The following is a 25,195-nucleotide window of genomic DNA, read 5'->3' as shown; positions in this document are numbered from 1 at the left end:
TAACAAAAATTTTTTTTTCACCCGGGGCCAAAGTGTCAGATCTTGGATTTTTACCGGGGGAAAGTCGACTTTCGCCAAAATCGAATTTTTTCGCCAAGTGAATGTTGATTCTGTATTTATTGGCCCTTCTAATGCCACTGAGACCCTCACTTGCCCCAGAAATGCAGAAATAAATTTTTTTTTTTTCACCCGGAGCCAAAGTGCCATATTTAGGCTTTTTTCGGGGGGAAAGTCGACTTTCGCCAAAATCGAATTTTTCCGCCGAGTGAAAGTTGATTCTGTATTTTCTGGCCCGCCTAATGCCCCTGAGACCCTCACTTGCCCCAGAAATGCAGAAATAAAATTTTTTTTTTTTCACCCGGAGCCAAAGTGCCATATTTAGGCTTTTTTCGGGGGGTAAGTCGACTTTCGCCAAAAACGAATTTTTCCGGGAAGTGAGGGTTGATTCTGCATCTACAAACGATTTAGATGCCAATAAAATCCTTGGAAGTGGGGAAAAGGTCGAAATAAAAAAAAAAAATTTTCACGTGACGCGGCTCAACCTCGGGTACATGTGACGCGCGTGGAGTTTATCCCAAGCTGGGGCGGAGTGGCGTATTTCTAGCTGGGATACGGGTTCCGAGCCGAGCTCGAGCGGCGTGATTTCTACCCGGGAATACAGAACATAAAACACAAACTTCTGTGCATATGCATATAATCCCTAAGAGAACACTGAGATAATCCCACTACAAGATCACGAAGTTCATTCGTCAAGTAATTTCTCAAGCATAAATAATCAAACAAAACTTCAATAATCAACAACTCATGAGCACTAAATTATGATAATTGAATGTTAACTATACGAGACGAAAAATGACGATGAGCCCTTTCACCATTAACTTTGGCTGCACTAGGTACTCTGCAACAACAAGGGGATCCTCGACAACTCGTAAAGTTGCCTCTGTAAATTTTCGAGTAACAAGCGCCGTTTTACTCGTCCCCTCCCTCCACACGCCTCTCGACGTTTCACATCTCCCATCGAGCCCAAACGTAATTGTTACACTGTGTAAACTTGTCTACGTAATTCAGCTGCAATGTCATTACCCTGACTTCAGACAGTTACCAACTGCCTGTTCACTTGTTTTTTTAACGTATTTTTTAATTGAAAATTTTTGAGGTTTTTTGGGCATTTGGGATTTTACAATCGTCCTACGGTTTTTTTTATAAATATCATAAATATTTCCCGATTCAGCTTGATGACGGCACGACGTTTGGATCATGAGAAGAAGTTTTTTCAATAATTATGTGAGTTGAAATGTTTTTTTGCTAAAAAAAATAAATTTCTAACCTTTTTCTAATTTTTTTATTTTTGATTATTTATTATTGTAGACTCGTGAGGTTTATTATAATTCCATCTAATGGTTCGAGAAGTTCACTGTCAAATTAGAAAAAAAAACGACCCATTGTGTCCTATTAATTTTCGAGTGAAAGTAAAAATAAAAATTTTATGAAATTTTTTTTTTCTATCATTTGAGAAATATTGGGGTAAAATGTTCTTTTTCTTAAATTGAATGGTAATTTTTTTGATCGATCCAATGGAGTCATTATAGACCCCAAAATATCAAGTATTTTATTAAAATTGAAGAAAATTTTTTTTTTTTCGATTTTATATTAGTTTTTACTATTTGTTCATTGTAGAATTATTAAATTTTTTACTGAATCATTCAACAGATCCGGAAATTTATCTGCTAATTAAATAAAGATCACCCATTTTGCCCCATTATTTTAAGAAAAGTCGCAAAAATAATGAATTTTAGCAATTTTTGAAATTGTAACGAATTTTAATTGCAATTCGAGAAAAGATGGGGCGAAATGGGTTTTTTTTTATGATAAATTACCTGACCTGTTCAGAGCGGTCATCATCACCCCACAATATTAATTTTAAAAAATGGTTTTTTTGTTATTTCAGAGAAATATAATCACAACATCAACAGAAAACGACTCCTGTCACTCATCCGACCTTGACCTACAAAATCCCAGTGGCTGTCATACCCAGTGGCCGCAGTCTCGCCCCACGTGTTACAAATCATCCGAATTCAAATTACGTAAGTGATGTAAGTGTCATTCCATTAAATTTGCACATGATAAATTGCCATTTCATTATTCTATATTTCATCATTAAAAATGTGAGAGAAAAAAAATTACGGTTGAATTGTGATTGATTTGTCAGACAACAGCAGGAAGAAGAAGTTTCACAGGAGCTCGAGTTTTCCGAACATTCCCGATAAATTTTCCATTGATAACCGTCAAGTAAATAATTCTTTTCTAAAAAAAATTCTCGCAAAAACAATTTTCTTGAAATTTATCATGAAGATACAGTTTAAAAAATGTTTAACTGAATTTAAAAAAAAAGAGAAACCGTTTTGCCACATTATTTCCTAAAGTTGAAGCTAAAAAAATTTTTTAAAGTCAATTTCATAGGGCAAAACGGGTCATCTTTTTTACCCCAAAACATTAATTTTTCATTTTTTTTTAATTGAAGAAAAAATTTCATTAGAAAAAAATTAATCAATATTTTTTTCCCCTTTTCCGTTTTCCAATTGACCTCAGCATCACCAGATAACTTATCTCGAGGGTACGTCGAGGCAAAAACTTCGGTAATTAAAAATATTGCCCACGGGGTATGAGAGTATAAAACGTTGTACCACCCTTTGTTCCATCTATAACTCAACTTTAATGATTTATTATCGAAACTTAGGAAGGAGGGAACACCGAGGATATTGAGAGCAATAAGACGTTACAGTGGAAAAGGTACTTGATCCCCTTTCACTCATTACTCTACCCCGAAATTTCGATAACGAGAGCTGAGATGTTTTTACATAAAAAATTATAAAATCAAATTCATCGAGTGTGTGGTTAATTGGGGTCGATAATGCCCCCATCATACAGATCGGGACATTCACTCAAAAATTAAAAAAAAATCTCTATTTCCCAAATTAAAAAAAAATCTATAAAGAAAAGGTTTTTTCCCATTTTCTCCTTTTTTTCAATTTGAGGGTGAATTTTCCAAACTGTCGAATAGAGTCATAACCACCCCGACCCACCGGAAAATCTGGATAACTCCAAAGAGAGATTTCATTACTCAAATGGGTTTAGTGAACGCGGAGGACAAGTCCTTATCGCTGAAGAGAGATAACAGCAAGAGTGACGTTGTTATCTTGTACCAGGGTGAACCGACGTCTAACCAGAATCCGCCCTCCTCAACAACCTCAAAGACCCTAGTTCGCACCTCTAAATCCGACCACACAGTAGTAACGCAGTCCCTCCCATCTAATCAACAGTTGAGTCTATCAAAATCGTTGATAAGATCAGGAGGAAATAATCTCGGAAAATTGGTTGACTCAAACGGATCATTTTTTCCTGATTTATCCATTTAGTTATTTTATTTCATTTTATTTTTTTTAATGCAATTTTGCAACTCTTGTAATTGTGAGAAATTACTTTTAGGAAATTCAATTCTAGGGACAGCCCCAGAATACCCCCAAAATTATTGCACAGACGACGAAGGCCACCGCACCGTCGTCCATTAAGAAGACAATCATTAAATGTCAATATCATCCAAGAGTCGAGAGTTGTTGATTCAGGAAGACGCAGCCCTTCCCCATGCCCGAGACAGCCAACTAATGATGTCATTAGACATATGGCTCATCCTGTGAATGAAAGGGGAAGCGAGAATAAAAGAGTTTTTCCGTTTCAGTCGACACCGAGTGGAAATCTCAAAGTCATTCCCAATCAAGTAAAAAAAAACTTTCAGGAGTAAATTGTGACATTCGTGTTACAGAATGTGCGGTAAAATGGGGTCGATAATGACGCCATTCGATAGATCGGAAAATTTACCTACAAATTGAAAAAAAAATCATTGATTTAGCTCTCATAGAACCGGAGTTACAGCGAAAAACGTAAAAGTGATCTATCAATGACGATCTACAATGATCTATAGACTTATTTAGGATTTTTGGGGGATCTACTGGGGCAAAGCGACTGGAATTTTTTTACTCAATGAGAATTTCCTCCAGCTATCCGACAGAGTCGTCTCCAATCGATTTTGCCTCCATCCTGCAAAAATGATCTAGCGATCGATGAATGATCTATAAAATTTGTTTGAAGATTTTCTCTGGATCTACTAGAGCAAAACGGATTGTCTTTTTTTTATTATTTTCGGGTAAATTTCCCAATCTATCGGCTGGGGTCACTATCGACCCAGCACCTATCATCCAAGATAACCCGAAATTTCAGGTGATTTTCGAATCGAAAAAAGTGAGTGTCTTAGTTGCTGATCCACGTCACGCAAAGGTGAACGTAAAAGCGGAGCCCAATAAACCGGAAGTGGAGATTGGTGATACTGGACAAGCAAAGGATCTACCGCCGGGTGTGACCCCGTCAGCGATTGATCATCTCCAAGCACAGAGGAAACTACCGAGAATACCCACTCAGTACGTGCCAAGAACTCAACCGCAGAGGTCAAAATTACGTCAGGATCAGATGGAGGTGAAACAGAGCAATCAAGCCAATCATCATCGTCATCAGCCAGGGAATGAAGTACCACTGGCGTCGTAAGTCCATCAGGCGCCTAATTAATTTTTGTTAATCAATTGAAAAAATAATTAAAAAATACACTAAAAAATTTTTGACTTTGCTTTCGATGATTTTTGAAGCCTTGGATTTACTGTGGAACAGCCGATAGACTGGGAGACCGTTAATTTACCCGAAAAAACTGATTTGTATGAAGAATTAGCAAGAAGAATCACTAATTACAAGTAAATAAAAAACATTCAATTTTCAAGATGATTAAAAAATTGAAAAAATCGGGTCTATAACACCTCATTTGATAAATCAGAAAATTTTAACTGAAATTTTAAAAAAGACCACCCGTTTAGCCCCATTATTTCCCGAGATATCCCCAAAAAATGAAATTCGCTCAAAAACGTTTTTTTGCTGTAACTCGAGAAAAAAATTATATTTCAAATTTTTTTTTTAGAAATGCAGATTGTATAGTGCATTTGGGTCACGACGAATTTCACTGTCACCTCCTAGTTCTCCAGAGTTACAGTGCCTTCTTCGACGAGAAAAATTGCAAAGAGATCGACTTAACTGGGGTAAACAATTTTCACAAACAATATCGCCTATCGATCCTCACTATCGTTCGTGGACACGCGGGACCAGTCATTCTCAGTTGAATGCTAAACTCGGTTGGTGTTGAGAGCCACCATTGTGTTATCGTGCTGGTGCACACCCTCGCCTGAGCAATCATTCGCCGCAGATGATGAGGCTAATGACGCATAAACAATTGGATACGGTTGACAACAAAAATTTAAAAAAATCGTCATCTCCTCTATTCGCAGTTCTTTTTTTGAATCGTATCACTTCGAAAATTCACTCGTCTATTCCCTGGACTATACGCAACGTCTCTCAAGCGTTTTTCACGCGACAATAATTTTTTGGATGAAAAAAGAACGTCAATTTTTTTTTTTCGTTTGAAGTTCATTTTCTCTCGAAAGATTTTCCTTGAACTTTTGTCTCTTTGGGGGCCAGTGTGAAAATATTCCTCCTATTTTCATGGTTTTACCTTGCGTCCGGTCTGTATAAAATTTCCTCAGGGAAATCAGATGTTTGTTTCAACAGAACAAACGTGAAATAACATGAGTTTGTTATACGAAATTCAGAGTAGCGTGACATCAAGAGCATTTTCCATCATCTATGACTGGATGATAAGCTGCAGCAGTGATAGTTGTCATCTTCTGAGGAGGGATAATATCCTTGAGATATTTACTGGCGCACAAGTGCTCGGAATTAAAGGTAAATTACTTCTCCACCGACTTCATCGCTAATGAAGTCCGAGGGGGGGAGGGTATTTGGGGTCGATGTTGACTCCACCAGATAGATCAGGAAATTTACCTACAAATTAAAAAAAAAACGATCCGTTTCGGTCCAGGAGAACCCGGGAACATCCGAATTGAATTTTTATAGATCATTTATGAATGGCTAGATCATTTTTGCAGGACTGGGGTAAAATGGGCGGGAGATGATTTCATCGGATAGTCTCAGGAATTCTCCATTGAGTTTAAGAAAAATGAATCATTTCGCCGCAGTAGATCCCTGAAAAATCCCTAATAATTCTATAGATCATAGCAGATGATCTATAGAATTATTACGTTTTTCCCTGTAACTCGCGTTCTATGAGGCCTAAATGGACAGTTTTTTTAAAATTTGGAGGTAAATTTACCGATCTTTCGAATGATGTTATTACTGACCCTAAATTCCGTGGCATCAGAACGCGGAAAATTCGAAAATTGGGGAAAATGAAAATGAAATTTTTTTTTAGAGTTGGAAGAGCAATGCTGGTCTTTCATCGAGAACGAAGATTTGTTCAGTGAAGACACGGCATTCTTACTCTACCTCGAGGCCAAAAAAATCGGAAATACCGCTGTCATGGAGCTCATGATCCCCAGGATAATGAAATTCTTCTTAATGCTCGTCAGCACCAAAGATTTCCTTGAACTTTCTGTGGACGAACTTTGTCTACTCCTTCGCTCTGATCACATTTGCGTTAACAGGTACAAAAAAAAATCATTATATGCAATTAATTCAAGTTGAAGAACAGGAAGAATTTTTTTTTCTGAATTTCAATTTTCCTAATTTCTTGTCCTCGAAAATTCAAATTTTTTTCCCATGAAATAATCAATTATTTCACACCTCCTCAAGTGAAATGGAAGTCTTAATGTCAGCCGTTAGATGGCTGATGTACGACTGGGAAACCCGTAAAGAATATCTACTCGATGTTCTCAAATGTGTGAGATTTGGTCTTATCGCCCCTTGGCAGCTGGTTGATGTCAAAAGAAACCCAGAGAATCCAGAATTTATGGAACTTATGTCCTATCCCGAGATACAAAAAATGGTGGATGACGGGCTTGCGTATGTCATCAACTATTTTCACCATTTATTCTCTAGTCACTCGATAAAATTCCCTAAAAAATCATTTTCCACTAGGAATTTTTTTTGTTTTCAACTGATTCCACTTTTTCCCCCTTAAAACCCATCTCAATGAATAGATCGGGGAATTCACCCACAAATTTAAAAAAAAACATTTTGCCTCATTCTTTATTTTTTTCGTGATGTGTTGAGAAACAATGAGGCAGAACAGATAATTTTTTTTGTCATCATCGACCCCAAAGAATGCTGTCTGAAGATAAAGAATTGAAAAACGCATTTCAGAAGAAAAAATGAATTTTTTGTTGCAAATAAATTAATTAATTCATCATTATATTTTTGTAAATGCCTTCAGCCGTTTCTTGACCCCAAAATATCAATTTTTTAACAGTTATCAATTAAAACAAGTTTAATTTATAAACGTTTCCACTTGAAGTCACTCTGGGTGTCTCTAGAGCCCTCGAATCCCTGATTTTCCCAACGACTTTGAGTCACGTACATATTGAAAACCTAGGGGGCGAGGTCCCCGGAGTACCGCCGAGTGTGTAACTCTCCTGCCCGTATTTCCGGAAATCACCCCTGAAATGAACAGTTGCCATTTCTCCTTTCACAGCTGCAATTGCAGTTTCAATCGTCAATGGTGCATTTTTTTTCCACCTTTGCGAATTAATTGTCGTTTGATCCTGACAGATTTGTGATCATTAAGTACTGGTACGGAAATCAGACCGAGGATTATTACCACTGGATTGAACTATTGGGACTCACTGAACCGGCTAATCGCAATTGGGCTGGTGAAGAAAAGGTATGGAATGATGATTTATTTTATGAAAGTTTTTTCTGCTGCAAAATTATTCTCCTTTCCCTTGAGAAATTACTCTATGAATTTTGTTATTTGAAAGATTAAAATTTTATCAATTCCAAAACGAGTGGGAAATTGCTTTCGTCATAATATTTTCAATATATTTTTGATAATAATTGAGCAATTCGCCTCTGAATGAAATTTCTATGACGATATATTTTAAATTGAATTAAATGATTCATTGAATTCAACGGTGGCCCAGCGTTACCCTGAATATCGGTTTAAAAATAAATTTTTTAATAACAAATAATGCAATCAATCTCATGATCGAACTCAGTCAAGAATGAATAAAAATTATCATTGATAACTAATTATTTTTTTGGGAATTTAAAATCAATTTTCCCTCCCATCTCTCCCTATTTATATCTTAACATTCATATCCTATACTCCGTCCTTCACATATTTATAGAACTATGTGACATATCGGGAATTCCTACTGTACCTCGAGGAGTACCAGAGGACGAAAATAGGTGAATTGAAGGCAAAAAATATTGAAAAATCCCAGACTATGTCGAACGACTGCACAGAACCGCCAATCAGACAGCCTAATAACTACCAGAATCTGCATAACCCCAGGTCATCCTCATCAGGTAGCTCCCAAAATTCCCAACAAGAAAAATCATTTCACATTTATCCCTAAATCCACTGGCTTCATTATTAAACTAAATATTCACAAAACAATCAGCAGATTTTTTCAAGTTTTCGCGGCCAAAAAAATTGATTAACTCAACTTCAGGTCTAGTGAATTTACCCCCAAACATTGGTGGCAGACCCTCGAGATGCCCAAGGATGTCGGTTGGGGGTCAGGGAGCTCAAGGAGCACCTCCCGGCTTCGGTATGCCGCCTGAAATTCTCAGCAAGTACTTGAGCAGCCTCGGGAGTCATTCCAAGGTGGTGAGTAGAGGAACAAACGACTTTGATGTGAAATTACCAAGCTTCAAGAACCAATGAATACCGAGTACTCGCTAAAATTCCTTTACTCAACATTTCTAACATCTCAACATTGACAAATATCTTATTTTTGTAATTTTTTAGAATAAACAATTATCAACATTTTAAATGACCGTAATTATCTTGTGAAATATTGACCAAAGGGATGCAAAAATAATGGCGTCAAATATCCGGGAAAATTTACCATAAGATTAAAAAAAGACGAGCCGTTTTGCTCCAGTAGATCCCGAGAAAATCCTAAATCAATTTTTATAGATTATTCATCGATCGCTAGATCGTTTCCACCTGAACGGGGCAAAGTGGGTTGGAGCCGATTGCGTCAGCCAGTCCGGGGGATACTCCATCGAATTAAAGAAAGACGAGTTATTTCGCCCCAGTAGATCCCCCAAAAATCCCGAATAAGTCCATAGATCATTTTAAATTATCGATCACTAGATCTCTTTTACATTTTTTTACTGTAACTCGGGTTCTATGAGGGCTAAATGGATAATTTTTTTTTTAATTTGTGGATAAATTTCCTGAGCTATCCAAGGGGTTATTAGTGACCCCCCTCCCCCCGCCCCTCACACAATAACTGTTAATATTTTTCAATGAATTCTGGAATTGATCAGCAAATCAGCGGATTTCAATTAAAATTCCAATTTCCGATTAATTGAATTTATTTCAATACACAATATCGAGTTGCAAAATAGAGAGTTGGCAACGTGAGAAATTGAGTTTCTTCCTGATTTACCCTGAAAGTGTGTACTAGCATAAATTCGGGTGAGTTTAAATTGCCGGGGCGCATCGATCCGCCTAAGTTTGCCAACTTCAATCTGTTTTCCAGATTATTCCCAGTCGCACTGATGTATCTCAAACAAGAAACAAGGTGGATGATGTTAGATGCGATCAGTGGAAATCAAAGAGTGGATTGAATTGGAAAAAATTGAGACAGAGAAAGAGGGGATTTTACCGGGCTAATGGAGAATACTCGGATTCTTCGAAATCTGAGGAGGAAGCTGCTACTACTATACAGGCGGTTTATAGGGGATATAAAACGCGACAGACGTTTCAAGAGGTTTCAAAGACATGAGAAAAAAAAAATTTTGAAAATCAATTTTTTAATGAAATTTTTGACATTTTGATTTTCTGAAATTGAAAAAATTTAGATTTTCAAAATTGAAAAAAAAAACATCAATTAAAAAAATTCTATTAATTAAAAAATTTCTGATTTTCATGAAATTAATCCAACATCTAGAAAAAAAAAATTATCCCGTAGATAAAAAAAATGTCATCAGAGGAGAATCAGAATGCAAGAAGAGTGGCTCACTTACTATCGATTCCCTCGATCAATAAAAATAATTTGCATCAGCCCCTCGAGCCCGTGAGGCTACCAGAAATTGGTGGGGTATCCGGAGACCCTAAAAGAGTGAGTAAACCCCTCCGCCCAAATCGAGAATTGAAGAAAAAAAAATCGAAAGAGAAAAGAATTTGTTGAAATGATTTATGAATAATTCTCAGACATGAAGGCGATTTTTTCTCCATTCTTCCTCAGGTAAATATTGAAACTCCACAGCCAACCCCTCGATCTCGCGAGCCCCCAGAGGCAATTCAAACCCTCCACCCACCGAATCCCCTCGACTTTGACGCCGGAACGAGCTCGGTGTCTCAATTTTTCGACACAGACACCGACGATCCCTTCACCCCAAGGCTACAGAAGTCAGCAAATACAAATGTAGAGGAGACTGTCCTAGTTTTCGGTGGAATTGATCCACACGTGGAGTACGGCGTCCCCGGTAACACTAGTAGAGACATTTACAGGTACAAATCAGTGGAAAATGTCTGGGAGTTTGTGGGTGAGATACCGGAGCCGAGGCATCACCACTCTGTAGGTGTTTTAGGGGGGAGAATCTACTTAGTGGGTGAGTGAAAAATAAATCGATATGATTGATAATTTTCCTGCAATCCTCGAATTGCAATGTAAGTGATAATTTCCAAAGCCAGTCAGACATGAGTCATCTAATCATCTGTGATCATTAACAGCATTGAAAATCGAATGATGAATGAGTCAACCATCAGAATCAATGTCAACAATTAATTCACCAAATAATTCCCATAATTTTCTCGCCTCAGGGGGTGCTGATCCCTGCGAAGACACCCTCCAAAAAAGAACTCCAGTCGTGGGAACAGTCTGGAGTTACGACATCGACACGCGAAGTTGGTTCAACGAGGCAGAATTACTGACACCAAGGAGGAACTTCGGACTTGTCGTCATCAATGGGAGGATGTACGCCATTGGTGGACAGGACAAGAACGGAATGTAATGGGATCAGAAAAAAAAATTATCCCGGGGTGACGATTGTGACCCTCAATGCTTGATAATTTATCGCATCAAAATGGTTCTTTCAGGGCTCTGCGATCAGTCGAAGTGTTCGACCCTGCGGAGGGCACTTGGCGCATAGCTCCCCCCATGCACACAGCCAGAATAGGCCCAGCAACTGTGAAATACGGTAATTACATCTGGGTGGGAGGGGGAATGACAATATCGAAGAGGGAGCCTCTCTCCAGAGACGTCGAGTGCTTCGATCCCTCGAAAAATACGTGAGTACCTCCACAAAACCCCTCTTCATCGAAGATTATTTGTTTACATTAATTCCAAGACGATCTGTATTGACGAAAGAAATGTATTTAAATGATGAAATTTACCCAGAAATTAAAAAAAAAAAGACGAGCCGTTTTGCTCCAGTAGATCCCGAGAAAATCCGAAATCCGTTATGACAGATTATTCATCGATCCCTAGATCATTTCCACCTGAACGGGGCGAAATGGGTTGGAGCCGATTCCGTCGGCCAGCCCGAGGGATTCTCCATTGAATTGAAGAAAGGCGAGTTATTTCGCCCCAGTGGATCCCTCAAAAATCCTAAATTTCTCCATAGATCATTTTAAATCATCGATCACTAGATCTACTTTACATTTTTTCATGTAACTCGGGCTCTGTGAGGCCTAAATGGATAATTTTTTTTTTAATTTGTGAGTAAATTTCCTGAGCTATCCAATGGGTTCATAATCGACCCCCCTCCCCCTTCCCATCCCGGAATAATTGTCCTCCGCAAGGTAATTTTGTTAGTGGACACGAAAAAATAATTGCAGATGGATTAATATCGAGCCCCTACGTGTTCCGAGGTGCTTCGCCTCCTTCCACGTAATGTTCGATACGTTGTACTTGATTGGAGGTGCTGGGAGGTCATTGAAAAATGCAAGCATGACAGAGAGCATCGATATTATCGATGTTTGGAACCCTGAGCTGAGGACTTGGAGGGAGTTCTCGAAAATGACTACAGGAAGACACAGTCATTCGACTGGTTCAATAGGTAGCATCATCTACTCCACAAAATTCATTCAATTCACACAATGATGTAATAAAAGAGAAGCTGAGCTTCTGTATTTTATCAACTTCAACAATTTCTTGACCTTTTTTCCTCAGTCTATTCGAAAAATTAACGACAGTTTCGTCTCATTTCTGGAATATTTCGCCTAATTCTCATTGCAACTGCCATTCAATTAACAGGAATTAAAAATCAATACCGAAGCGGTAAAACGGTTTAAGTCGACTTAGCTCTCATCTGAGTTTTTAAGGAATATCTCCCAATCTAAGGGAGATAATAAAATTTTTGTAATGACCTTTTTTGTAGAGCGAATGGAGTGCTATAGAAAAGGTCTTGTCAAAAATTTTGTCATCTCCCTTAGATTCTGAGATATTCATTGAAAACTATTTTAACGCTTCGCTTCTGAAATTTAATTGAAAAATTTTGCTTTGTGATTTTTCTGGAGTCCGTGGAGTGTTAATGACGGCAGTAATGACTTTTAGGTAATCAATTGATAATAATTGGGGGATTGACAACCATTTTCATGAAGACGTTAAGGACAATCGAGTGCTTTTGCTTCGAGAGGTCGAGATGGATTAAAGGAGTCGCTACACTCCCTTACGCAGTGTCTGGACATGCCAGTGTCTCTCTTCATTCAGAAAATTACTCCAGGCATTATTGAAAAATGAAATATTCATGCGGACAAAGTATTCCCACACTCACCCCCTTCGCCATAAGTGCTTCATCCTCAGCACTGCTCCATCTCCATTGTCCCATATTCATTTACTTCACTTCACGTCAGCACATTCTGCTGAAAAATAAACAGAAATATTTTTCTCTGTAATTTTTTTTAATAAAAGATTTTTCTCTCCAGGGCAGAGAGTATTAGAATATTTATTTCACTCTATATGGACGAATGAAACTAAAATCGAATGAATAATTCGAGAATTTCTATTGTTTAAATATTAATTCTACTCAACAGATGAATATAAAGAATCTAATTGAAATTAATATGGGTATTTTAATGTAAAAAGTGAGAAAGAACTCCAGAAAATTCGCCTGAATTTTCTCCAACACGCAAGTGTCCCTCTTCATTCAGAAAATTGCTCCAGAGATTATTGAAAAATAAAATATTCATGCGGATAAAGTATTCTCACACTCACCCCTTCGCCTCAACTGCTTCATCACCAGTCCCACCTTCATTCACTTCACTTCACTTCACTTCACTACATCCTAACGAAAAACGAATAAAAATACTTTCCACTAATTTTTTTCGGAATAAAAGTCTTTTTCCTCCACGGGAGAGAGTACTAGAATATTTATTTATCTTCTATTTTTATGGCACTGACTGAAATGTCTTGCGGCCGTTATGTTTACTTATCGAATGATTCGCGAATTTATACTGTTTACACTCGAGTTCTACCCAACAGATGAGTAAACAATCCCACAAAAATCACGTTTTCAAGTAAATAAACCCAATCCCAACAAACTACAGAAACTTTCCTCGAATTTCTGCCAATAAAGGAACCCTCAGCTCCTTCCTCCCCCCTAATTACCCTCCTCGCACCTCCCTAATTACCCTTAATTAGTCCCGAACACTGGATTCACCCGCAGATTCGAAAAACCCCGAGTTTTCCTTTGTCTCGTCCGATGGCGTCCCCTCCCGACTCGGCTGCCCGGCGCCATCTTGTGTCACTCGTTCCACTCGCGCACTCGTCACGCGTCGCGCGTCGGCATCACTAGATTATCAACCGTTCACTCGATGCAACTGCCAAAATTAATTGTTTATTCGTGCAGTGAACTAGTGATTAACTCTAGTCTAGGCTAAAATGCCGAGTGAGTCGCGAAAACAATCTGCCAACGGACAACATCAAGCAACAGTCCTTTGTAAACAGTTCAGTGATGTTTGGTTTTACACAACAGTCGCCATCTTGCCCGACATTCCCCCGATCGTCGGGGCGTCGAGTCGCCGTCGTGTCTCGTCCGTCGGTAACGCAATTGAACGACAGTGGAATTGAATTTTTTATATATACATATCCGCGAAAAACATATACAGGTTTTCGAATGTTTCCTGGACACGATATAGGTGCCAGTTTAATGCAGACAGGTTAACCGGGGAGTTAACCTGTAAAATGGCCGAATCTATCGATCCGGTTACAACCTGTGTGCCTCTCAGTGTTGTCAATGTCGATGAGAACAATGTGAGTGAGACTGGCTGTCGTGATTCCGCCACAATCAGTGGTATGTATCGTTTATTTTTTTTAGTGGGGTGAAGTGTTTTTTCGGGGGGGGGATCTCCCCCGTTCGAATGCAGATGCGCTTCTGCGCTATGGGGGAGTTATCGTGCAACAAGTGGCACATTTGTGCCTGACAGGAACGTACTTGCCATTTTTTTTTCCCAAATTCCGGAAATTTTACAGTTTTAGTTATTAAACGAGAGAAATTGTTTTGGGAGATGATTGAAGGAGACATACTGCAGTTTTTCTTTTGCATTCCTCACTTTTTTTTTGCATTAGTAACTGGAGAGGTCAGGAATTAAAGATTTGATGAATTTTTTTCCGGTGAATTACGAAAAGTACGGGAAATTTTTCTTTATTAAGTGATTGAACGTTTGGTTTATCGCGAAAGAACTGGATACTGTTTTTTATTGACAATTTAGTCTTTTCTCACCAACAGTTAGATAAGACCTTTTCTAATTCTATTAATGGGACAGGGAAATAATTTCTTGTGAGGAAACGGTTCAAGGAAAATGTATTTTATTGCAAGAAAATGAATAACATTTTTTATTTTTGGAGTATGGAATTAAAATTATAGAATTGATGCTTTTGGTGGAATTGGAGGAATAATTTTTTTTTGTGTTTGAGAAAATGTTATTACGAATGTTTGAACTCTCAAGTATTTTTCACGTCAGAAATCTAGATAAAAATTGAGGAAATCAAAGGGAAATAAATTTTTAGGAAATGATAGAAGAATATATTTGATGACTAAAAGATGGATAAATTTTTTTTTGCATTTTATATACATTTCTTCAGATGAAATATCCTGTGAGGTACAACCATTCAATATTTTTCATTAATTTATAAAAAATCGAAATATCTTTGATGTATCAAAAGCCTTATTTTGACTCCTGTCGCCCTTAGGATCTTTGTGAACCCTGAAAATTTTTACGTTATCTTAATTCACAAAATTATTATCTAGACAAATAATCAATAGATTGTCCATCAAAATTTTCCTATCAATATTGTTCCTATAAAAAATTGCAATAAAAATTTAGATCATTTTTTTAATGAAAAATTTGAAAAACTGTAAGGACTTGAAAAAATTTACACTAAAAAATTCTTCGTAGAATTTTTTCATTTCTTTTATTTTACATTTTACTCATCTCCCCCCCCCCTTCTTAAACCTTATCAACTGCTGGTAAATGAGCAGCTCCTCCCCAAGCACAACGTCGTCACAAGTGTTTGTGTTTACGCCGCCAAATTGTTGATAAAATACCTCGATTCCTCGACAAATGGAGGAGCAATGTCGAGAGGTATTCTCGTAGAAGATAGCACATTTTTCGAATTATCCCCAGCACTCGAACGAGTGGCATTATCGTTGAACAATGATGTGACCCATCACGATCAGCTGATTGCACTGTCAACAGTGATAATGGGGGAAGTTGGCTACTACATCGACGATGACAATGACCAGTAAGTGAACGATCGGTGATTCAATCAGTGATTTTTCTGGGTGAATAATTGTTTTTTAATTTTTGAAGGCCCTTTGACCCTGTGCGGTGGAGGGCCTCGGGGTTCTACGAGATCCCCATGAGGAGCAGACTCTCTGAGGATCTGGACGTGAAGCTGGTGGCCATTCCTTTTGGTGATGTTCTGATTCTGCATGTCTCCTCCGTTAATATCCCGGTGAAAACGAGGTTGATGACTGTGGAAACACTGGCATTTGTTAATCCGTACTCCAGCGACCTCGCTGGCAAGTTCCTGGACCTCAAGAGGCTCTCACACAGGTGATATTGCTCTGTCAATATATTTAGTTTTCAATTTTTTTTTATTTCTTTTTTTCAACTGGGGGATTTTTATGATTTGCAATTTTATTAGAGTATTTTAGGCTTGGGAAATTGTTTAAAATCTTGGCATTGATGCTTTCATTGTTGAAATTGCATTTTTAATTTTATATGAGCTTTGGTGATTAAAAAATTATTTTATATTGGATTTTCAGTCGTAAAATCAGAGTTTCAAACACAATTACTCAATCCTCGTGTCTGTAAAACTTTTTTTACATAAAAATTCCTCTTTCAGCGACTAAACTCAATTATAAATTCCATTCCAGTATTTTATAATATTTATCGATGCATTTTATTTCCTTTTACCATGCTAAAATAATGATTATAACAATAATTATCAGACTTTTAAGGGCAAAATCATGTTCTTCTGAATCGAAAGTGATTTATAAAGCACGAAATTAGAGTTTTAATCATTATCATTCATTTTCTTGTCCATAAAACGTCATTTTGTCATGAAAAAATTACAAATTAACAAAATTCCAAATTAAAGACGTCAACCCATTTTATTTTTTTTTTTCATTGCTTTCAGGTTTAAAGACACACTGACAACACCAATAAGAAATGAGATCCTGAACGCAGCTGAAGTTACGAACCCAAGTCTCCTGGGTCTCCCCGTGGAGATTCAAGAGAAAATTCTGTCCCTCCTCGACCCAAAATCCGCCAGAAACCTCAAATCCTGTTGTAGAAAGTTTCGAGAACTTTTCTGAAGTCTAAGGTACTCCAATCCCACATTTCCCACTCCTCTACCCTGATAAAACAGAATTTATTTATAATTTGGAATTTTCAACGAATAATTCCAACTCGATGTTTAAGTTAAGAAGTATCACGATGGAAACTCTGTAAAATATTTTATTAATATTGTCATTGTATTCGAGAGTTAATAAATTTTTCTCATGAAAAATTAAATTTTTGTATTCAATTTTTATAAAATATTCTAAACACTTGAATTGAAAAACAGATGTCGTTATTTTTTAGAATGATGAATGATTTTTTAAATTATTTCGTGAATATCTTTGCAGCTGTGAGCTTCAGAGGAAAATATCATAATACATTTTTGTAGGACATTTCAAGGGCTACAATAAATTTCTTATGACTTTTCCTGGTAAACCCAATAGTTTTCGAGATATTTACGAAATTATCTATATGAGTTTTTGGACTTGTTTTTTTTATTCTCAAAAACTGATTCATTAATTATTGGAATATCTCGGTAATGACTGGTTTTAGGATAAAATGTGATAAGAACTTTTTTGTAGAGAATTGAATTTCCTACAAAAATGTCTAGTGGTATTTTTCTCTAAATCCACTCATTCTCTAGATTTTTATTGTCTAGTTTTTTCTTTCTCTCAAAATTGATGTATTAATTTGTTTATTAATATTCCCACGAATTTTTTTGATTCCAGAAGACGATAATGACGATTCTAATACTCCAAACAGCAAGGATGAGGATACAGGCGAGAATTCCCCCAGCAACACATCTACCTGTGAGTAAAAAAAAATTAATTCCACTAAAGTAGTATGAACATAGTCCACTTGAGTCGTGGAGTAAAAAACGAATTAAAAATGCCAAAAAAATAATGATTCATCACTGACAATTTTTTACATGACTTATAATTTTGACGAGTGTAAGAAATTAATCCATCAAATTCTTTTTTAACCAATAAAATAAAAAAAATTCTTTTTTAATTATTTTTTCAAGCAGTAGTCTCTCGCTTGACTAGGGTCATTTGACGCTTGTAAATTAATTATTATCAATGATACTGGACTATCGATTGAGCGGAAATTTCACCTGAACGTTTCTGTTGACATCAACTTTCAGTCAAAATTTATTTCGTATTTTATTCTTTAAAAATGGAGCTGTGTTCATATTACTTTAATTCCTGAAATTAACCGAAAACTCGTTTGGAGATGACAAAGGGTGATACAAGTTAAACCGGAAATGCAGAGACTAGTTGACTGTCACTAATCTCGTCTCAGTGGTACAACGCTCGTAAATTGCTGGGAGATTTCCGGCTTTTCTCCCCACTGCAATACCCCTCCGTCCGTGACCCCATACTCCACAGCCCCTGCGTCGCCTAGGTCAGGAGTCACTTCATTAATTATTATTTGAATAATTTAGGTGGGTTTTACCTGTAATTATGACCGAGTTTAGCCGGAGGGAAAAATATAATGATCGGTTTTTTAGGGTAATTGGAATTTTAATCCCATTTTAATTGGGGAATTTCGGAATTTCAAGCGATCAAAGCTAAAAATGAGCGAAAATTGAGGGGAATAATTTATTTTTTATTCATTGAATGCTTTATTCAGGCGGTGGACGATAATAGCTAGGTACTAATGATGAAATGGAGCGGAGAAAAATCATTTCTCATTAAATTTTCGATTTTGTAATTCTTTTTTCGATTAAAATAATAGAAAAATTGCTTTAAAAATTCTTTAAAATAAAAAAAAAGATATATATTTATCATCTCTTTGCCTCAAACAATCTCGAGAACCTCGAACGATCAGAAAATTTTTGAAAAACTCGTATTTTTTCATTTAAAAAATTATGGAATTGCTCCAATCTCAAAAAATTCAATGAATCTTTGATTCAATTTTAAAAAATTCCTTCAACCCCCAAAGTTTCTAAAACAGTTTTAAAAAATTCCTCTTCCTCTCGATGAGGGTCAGCCGCCTTGATTCAGGTCATCACACGTCCCCATTCCCAGATAGCCTCGTCCACTCATCTTCACCCTCTACCTCTCTCCCTCCCTCAAAAAACCTCCACCCACAAAAAGAAATCCCAACCATTTTTCCTTTCTTCAATATTTCTCAGTTCAAAAAACTTTATAAATTGCCCCAAAAAAATCAAATGATTTTAATCACCAAATAATCTTTAAAAAATTTAAAACCTAGTGTTCTCAATTTTTTTTTCAAATTCTTCAATTTTTCAATTTAAAGACTCTTAAAATTCAAAAAAAAAAAATTCTAAAATTATTTAATCATCTCGCTCCCCATTTTTCTCAATATCCGAATTCTTCTTCGGATGAAAAACCTCCGGAAAAATGATGAGAAACGTACAGTGAAAAAATTCCCAAAAATGTAAAAAAATCCTCTTCCTCTCGATGAGGGTCAGCCGCCGCGATTCAGGTCACCGAAGGTCCCTGTTCCCAGATAGCCTCGTCCACCCATCTTCGCCCTTCCCTCAAAAAAATCCCCAATATTTTGCCCTGGAGGTCCCCAACTCGTCGCCCTCAAAAGCCCCCAAAAGAAAAACAGAATTCGTAATTTCTCCTGCCTCCATCTGGCTTAAGCTTGCGCTGTACCACCCACCCCCACCCCCTCCCCCTCGGCCACCCCCACAACTGGTACCCTAGAGCCACTCAACATCCCAGTGCGCGCATCGAACCCGTCCTGGACGTCGCTCCTTTCCCGTTTTCGTTCGGCCCAAACGACGAGAGAAATATTTTGAAAAATTGAGAACAAGTGGAAATTCTTTTAATTTCATTGAATCGTGACGTTTAATTGACTGCGGAGCGCTCGCGTTGCCGTCCTAATGCACTCGAATACCTGAGAAACTCGTTGGCTGGGTACTCTACCACCCCCACCCAACCCCCGGAGGGAATAGTTACCTTTTTGGAATGTTGGAAGACACGGGAATCCGTGTTTTTTTATCTCTCCACTTTGTCTCGAGAGAGGGATGAATTATTCAAATGAACTTGCTTTGTGATATGAGAGGATGGAAATGAAGAGTCAAAGGGAGATGGTGGTGAATTATAAACTCTAGATGTTCTGAGTTTTAATTTTTTTGAAATTGTCGGTATTTCGAGGGATGTTAATTTATTAAAATGACGTGAATTCAGTGGCTCTTTTGGTTAAAGAATCCTGTTGGTTTTTGGTAATTCGAGAAATTTTTAAGTGATAGCAATTTTTTTTTCTTTTGTTAATGCGGTATTTGCCAATTTGGGGGGAAATTCTTTGTGAAACTTGGGAATAATTTTTCAATTTGTGAAATTTTAAGGGTATCCAAGTATTTTTTTGTGAAAGAATTTTAAAAACTGGGTTTTACATCATTTTGAAATGACTAGCATTTCAACTCGATTTTAAGTTTTATTTAGAACTATCAGAAAATTTTTCAAAATGTTGAAAAAAATGGAGAAATTGACTTTGAAAAAATTGCGATCATTTTTTCAAATAAAAAGTTCAAAAAATTACCATTATTTATTTTTCACAAACAAATGTTCTAAAAATATATATTTTTTAATCAATTTTCTTAAATTTTTCTCTTTTAATTTACTTAACAAATTTAATAATTAAAAATCTCCAAATGAAACTCTAAAAAATATTTGGATACCCCTAATAATTTTCTTCAACGACTCAAGGTGAAAAGTCAGTGCTAAAAAAATATAAAAATGCCTACGTAAAAGAAACATAAAAAAAAATTCTGAAAAATCGTGAAAACTGTGGAAGCCAGAGAAATCGTCGAGCGGCACTCCGATCGTCGTCGGAGTGTCGCTCCAGAAGGTCGCGAGTCTTCTGAGTCTCGGCAAGGAGGACAATGTCATCCTCGCTGGGACGTCAGCTGATGATCGCATGAGACGCCGATTTGAAATCATCGGACGTCCGGTTAATTTTCGTCGTGAATATGCCAGAATGCTGACGCACAGTCACAGCGATGGAGAATTTCCAATATATTCGCAAGGTACGTCTGAACCCAAAAAAAAATCCTCACTCAATTTTTTTTTCATTTTCCATCCCAAAAAATTCCAAAAAATAGTTGATTTTATTTTCATTTAAAAAGTACAAAAAATCCAATTGTTTTTTTATCTCCAATTTTTTATTTTTGTGTTTTCTCATTTCTTCATTTTTTTCTCATTCTAAAAATAAAAAATAATATTTTTATTTAGTTGTTTAAACAAAATTTATTACTAAAAATACAAAAATTCATATTTGTCCACAAAAAAAATGATCGTCTCTTCAAACAAAATGGAAAAAAATTGTGAGCGAATGGCACTTACGCCCGACTGCCTGAAGCCCACCGACCCGGACGACTAACCAGCGATTATTGACAACGACGCAAAAATAATTGCGATTGCCCGGCACAGATTTTTATGCACTTCCAGTGGCGATTTAATATTACCCCTTGGAGGGAATAATCCGGCGCGAAAGCTCGTTAAAAAATTCCACGCGCCCACAAACAAAGGGAAATGTATCGGAAAATGTATTTATAAAGTGGGTGAATTAAATCCTTAATTTTTACCAACGACAATTGACCCATATTCAGCAGTGTGCAAAGGATTAATTAGTAATGTGGGTTATTCGGAGACGTTCACAGGTATTCATTGATTTTAGTAGCGGTGAGTGATCATTCCACTTGCCGAAAACATCGACTTATCATAATGAATTTCTCTTATTTATAGTGCAGAATAAGATGACCAAATAGTGGCCATTCTGTGAGATTCGGGAGGGGGTCGGGAAAAGTGTAATTCATTCATTTTCCCAAAAAGCAACTGTACCTCACAGACTAGACGCACAAGTTTCCAGTCAGACTTTTCCCCCTGCAATTTTCATTCACCACAAGTTCAAATCGATATAACCCGTCCACTACCAATCACTCCTGAAATCCCCACTGCATCAACAGTCGATTCGTTTCAATATCTGCTGACCACTACCAGAATTGACGTTTTCCATCGCAAACCCATAACGAGCAGCATTCGACAGGCCATCATCGTCCCTCCGTTGTTTCCCCTGAAATTCCGACAAATTGATTTATTTTGTTATCGTCTCCTGACGACAGGTGATATGCAACATTTCACCCGTCATTAGCGCCGAACACCGTACGAAAAACATTCTCCACCCTCCGGCCCAACTCCTGGCTGAAGCGATGCGCTGTTCTGTCGATCGTTGTCTTTCGCTGCCAACACGTCTCAATCTCCGTCTCGCAGAAGCGATAGTGATTAGACGTGCCGACATCAGGATCAACCGCAGCCTCCTTGTACCCTGAAATCAGCGAGACCACTCGGTTCGATGGATTTCAAAGATTTCGAATAGTTTGGGAGATGCATTCTGGGGGCAACTCACTTCTGAATAACGACCAAGTTCGCTTCATCCTCCAGATCCGATGATTCCCCAACTCAATGACGTCTCTCCCCTGCGCTATGAACTTACTCCGGTCGTGCGGGGGATTAACCTTTTCCCATCTTCGAGTCTTGCTGTGGAAATTTATCTTGGGAATTCCTGAAACGTAAAAAAGAATCGTAAAATGAGGGGGAAATTATGATGACATAAAGATCTCGAGCACGGCGATAGACCTCGTGGTTACCCTCGACAAAAGGCTCTTATAGTGCACACACATCAACATCGCGAATGAAAAAGCAAAAGCCATCATTGTGAGGCTCTACTACCCATTTGAAAACAAATCCCTGTCGACACAAGCTAAACTCAAAGGCTTTAGGCTCTGTAGGCTTTTCCACAGATCGCTTTTCCCTACTATAAACATCCATTCTATTGAGTAACTCAACTCACCAGGTGATAGAGTGACTGCATCGTCGTCATACATCAAATAGTAGAAAGCGTTCCTGAAAATCCATGCTCCAACAGTCCCACCCTCATGATTGAGATACTCCATCATCTCTGAGAAGTTGTCATGCCGCCTCGGCATGACATATTCATCAACATCAACCCCCAAGACGTACCTGTACCCAGCGAACGATGTGCTCCTGTACAAACAGTCGTTCAGAGCCGCGTAGATTCCGTCCACCCGGAGATTCCTCTCGAATTCGTAGAGATCCGCTAGCTTCCACTGGAGGACAACAGCTGCATTCAGGTGGGAGTAGTACTCCAGGACTTGATCGACCCTCGGGGCCACCGAGTCCCGGTAAAAAGTGAAACGATCGACTCCCATCATCCTGTAGTACTCGATGAATGCGATCAGATCATCAGCTTTGTCAAACTGATGATGAAACGGCTGCACACAAACGGAAAACAATCGTCGATTGTCCTCGGCCTTTGGGTATCGTATGGCGACGAATTCGGAGGGGTCTGGGGTGTCGATGGGTCGATCTGGGGTGGTCGATACTGTCACAGCGGCGGGCAATCGGATGTTGGCCGGATGAGCTTCGTTTGGATGCGGAAGTGGACAGAGGATGTAAGCGGCGCAGTAGTACATTTCGAAATTCTCGCCGAATGCCACTAATTCGGTTCTGATTGATGGCTTCTTCAGGATGTAGGAGGTATGATTAGCGGAGGGGTAGCGGAAGCTGCAGGTCAATTGGGTGGCGACGGCTGATACCGGAACTATGCCGATTATTCTGACCTGAAATCGTGGGGTGGGTTAGGCGGATGTTGGGGATGATAGTTTACGGAGAGCTTATCGTGACTGACTGATGCATCATTCGATTTTCAATGATGTTGATGGTTGCTGATGATTAGATGACTGATGTCTGATGTCTGACTGGCTTTATGAATCATTTGTTGCATTGCAACATCAACGATTGAGGAGTCATTTCAATGACTTGGTCCACTGGTGGTGGACTTTATGATTGGATTCAGTGAAGAATGATTCTGTGTCAGTGGATAATGACTGTTTTTATGTTTTCATTGTTCATAGATGATTAGATGACTGATGTCTGACAACAATTGACGATTTTAAAAACATTTCGAGCAACAAAATGAGACCTAATTTCTCCGAATCCCAGTGTAAGGCCTGTTTCAGAATGGATTTTTAATGACAAATTAATGGCTCGAATTCTACGGGCATTATCTTGAATAATCAAGATAATACAAGGGCGATTTCATCCGTCAAATTAAAATTTTTATCTTTTGAGTCACTTACGAATCCCCATGCACTGCCAGAGTAGATTAGCTTATCATCCTCTTCGAGAACGACTTCCGGCCGAGTTTCTAAATAAGCTGAAAATATTCGCCAGTTCTCGACGCCTGGAGTTCTCCAAGAGTCACGCGACTCGTCCTCAATCGTCAGGATTTTTATTTCTCGGTCCCACTCGTCTCGGAAAGCTTCTGTCATCGGTTTCAGTTTCGATAAATTCCAGAGTCTCTAGAACAGCGGAACACACATCAAACTGTCAGAATGTATTTCGTTATTGTTGAGGTTAGATTAGTAATTTGGCTCACCACTTGCAGCAGAGCGATCCATATTAGCCCCAATGCCGCGAATAAAATTGCGATTTTCTTGGCACAGTTGAGGTATCCGTTTCTCCGCAAAATTTTGGAGTTCGATATCAGACGGTATTTGAACACCATTTTGCCACATGTGAACGGACGATTAAGCTCACCGCGAAGCGGACTGTAAAGACTAACGCGACAGACTGAGACATTTTTTCCTCAGAACGTCCTATCTTCCTGGAATTGATAAGCCCGGGCGACGCGGGCTTATCTGGAGCAGGTAGAATGCACGATAAATATGATTGCTTGAGGCGTGAGTCTTCAGATATATTATACATGACATTTTCAATGAAAACAATGACAAATGCTAAATGTGGATAAATAAAATGATACAATCATCTCGATCCCGGTGAACAAAAAGCTCAAGGGTGGTGACCGCGATTGAAATAAACATCTTCAAATTAAAGGCACCCCTATCTCCTCCCTCCGGATCAGATCCAACACAGGATTGATCCATAACTTCATAAATCGCATTGCAGACAATTTCGAAGTGAATATTAAAAATCATTCACATTCATTAATAAATAACATCGAGCCTTCCGGAATTTCAAGATGGTCAACTGGCCGTAGTTAATATGTTCGATTTTCCCTACTATCACCATGCCTTGTATTTTATAACTCAACCCTCTGTTAGCTAAATAAAATACAAACTCCATGATATTTTTTCTGGCTGTCCACGAAGTGCTTTCGAGCCCGAACAGTGACTATAACAACAATTGTGAAATAAGGCATTGGAATATTCATGTTCAGTGGAGTCACTCCACTCGAAACATATTGGGGGGTGTGATTTGGCGAGTGCAAGAGTATTCTCCATCCTCGCTTCGGTGGATACCGTGCCTGGATGAATTCCAGAGG

At 38.0% G+C, this 25,195-nt stretch overlaps 3 protein-coding genes across 3 annotated transcripts; 2 read left to right on the top strand and 1 right to left on the bottom strand.

The window, feature by feature from the left end:
• Positions 1–1,257: 1,257 nt before the first annotated feature.
• Positions 1,258–12,802, top strand: LOC107044431. The gene is made up of 23 exons (XM_015266299.1): positions 1,258–1,284; positions 1,949–2,084; positions 2,210–2,289; positions 2,590–2,636; positions 2,738–2,790; positions 3,112–3,318; positions 3,495–3,775; positions 4,276–4,592; positions 4,695–4,796; positions 5,018–5,135; positions 5,703–5,835; positions 6,362–6,593; positions 6,742–6,951; positions 7,657–7,768; positions 8,235–8,415; positions 8,562–8,719; positions 9,603–9,833; positions 10,035–10,184; positions 10,311–10,677; positions 10,889–11,075; positions 11,165–11,356; positions 11,906–12,126; positions 12,624–12,802. Exons 1-23 carry the CDS (start codon positions 1,258–1,260, stop codon positions 12,800–12,802), a joined length of 3,921 nt encoding a protein of 1,306 aa, XP_015121785.1.
• A 2,744-nt stretch (positions 12,803–15,546) lies between these two features.
• Positions 15,547–17,089, top strand: LOC107044443. The gene is made up of 3 exons (XM_015266313.2): positions 15,547–15,812; positions 15,881–16,126; positions 16,713–17,089. The coding sequence occupies exons 1-3, from the start codon at positions 15,643–15,645 to the stop codon at positions 16,888–16,890; spliced, it is 594 nt and encodes a 197-aa protein (XP_015121799.1). The 5' UTR covers positions 15,547–15,642; the 3' UTR covers positions 16,891–17,089.
• Positions 17,090–21,117: 4,028 nt separating this feature from the next.
• On the bottom strand, positions 21,118–24,462 carry LOC107044440. Its single transcript, XM_015266308.1, has 5 exons — positions 24,290–24,462; positions 23,991–24,212; positions 22,682–23,471; positions 22,238–22,393; positions 21,118–22,156 (listed from the first exon to the last, which is right to left on the bottom strand). The coding sequence occupies exons 1-5, from the start codon at positions 24,416–24,418 to the stop codon at positions 21,969–21,971; spliced, it is 1,485 nt and encodes a 494-aa protein (XP_015121794.1). The 5' UTR covers positions 24,419–24,462; the 3' UTR covers positions 21,118–21,968.
• Positions 24,463–25,195: the final 733 nt, after the last annotated feature.

Source organism: Diachasma alloeum, unplaced genomic scaffold, assembly GCF_001412515.2.
Source record: "Diachasma alloeum isolate Michigan unplaced genomic scaffold, Dall2.0 Dall_scaffold_00742, whole genome shotgun sequence".
In the NCBI taxonomy this organism is placed as follows: Eukaryota; Metazoa; Arthropoda; class Insecta; order Hymenoptera; family Braconidae; genus Diachasma; species Diachasma alloeum.
The sequence above is the reverse complement of the archived record's forward strand: the minus strand, read 5'-3'. Positions and strand labels throughout refer to the sequence as shown.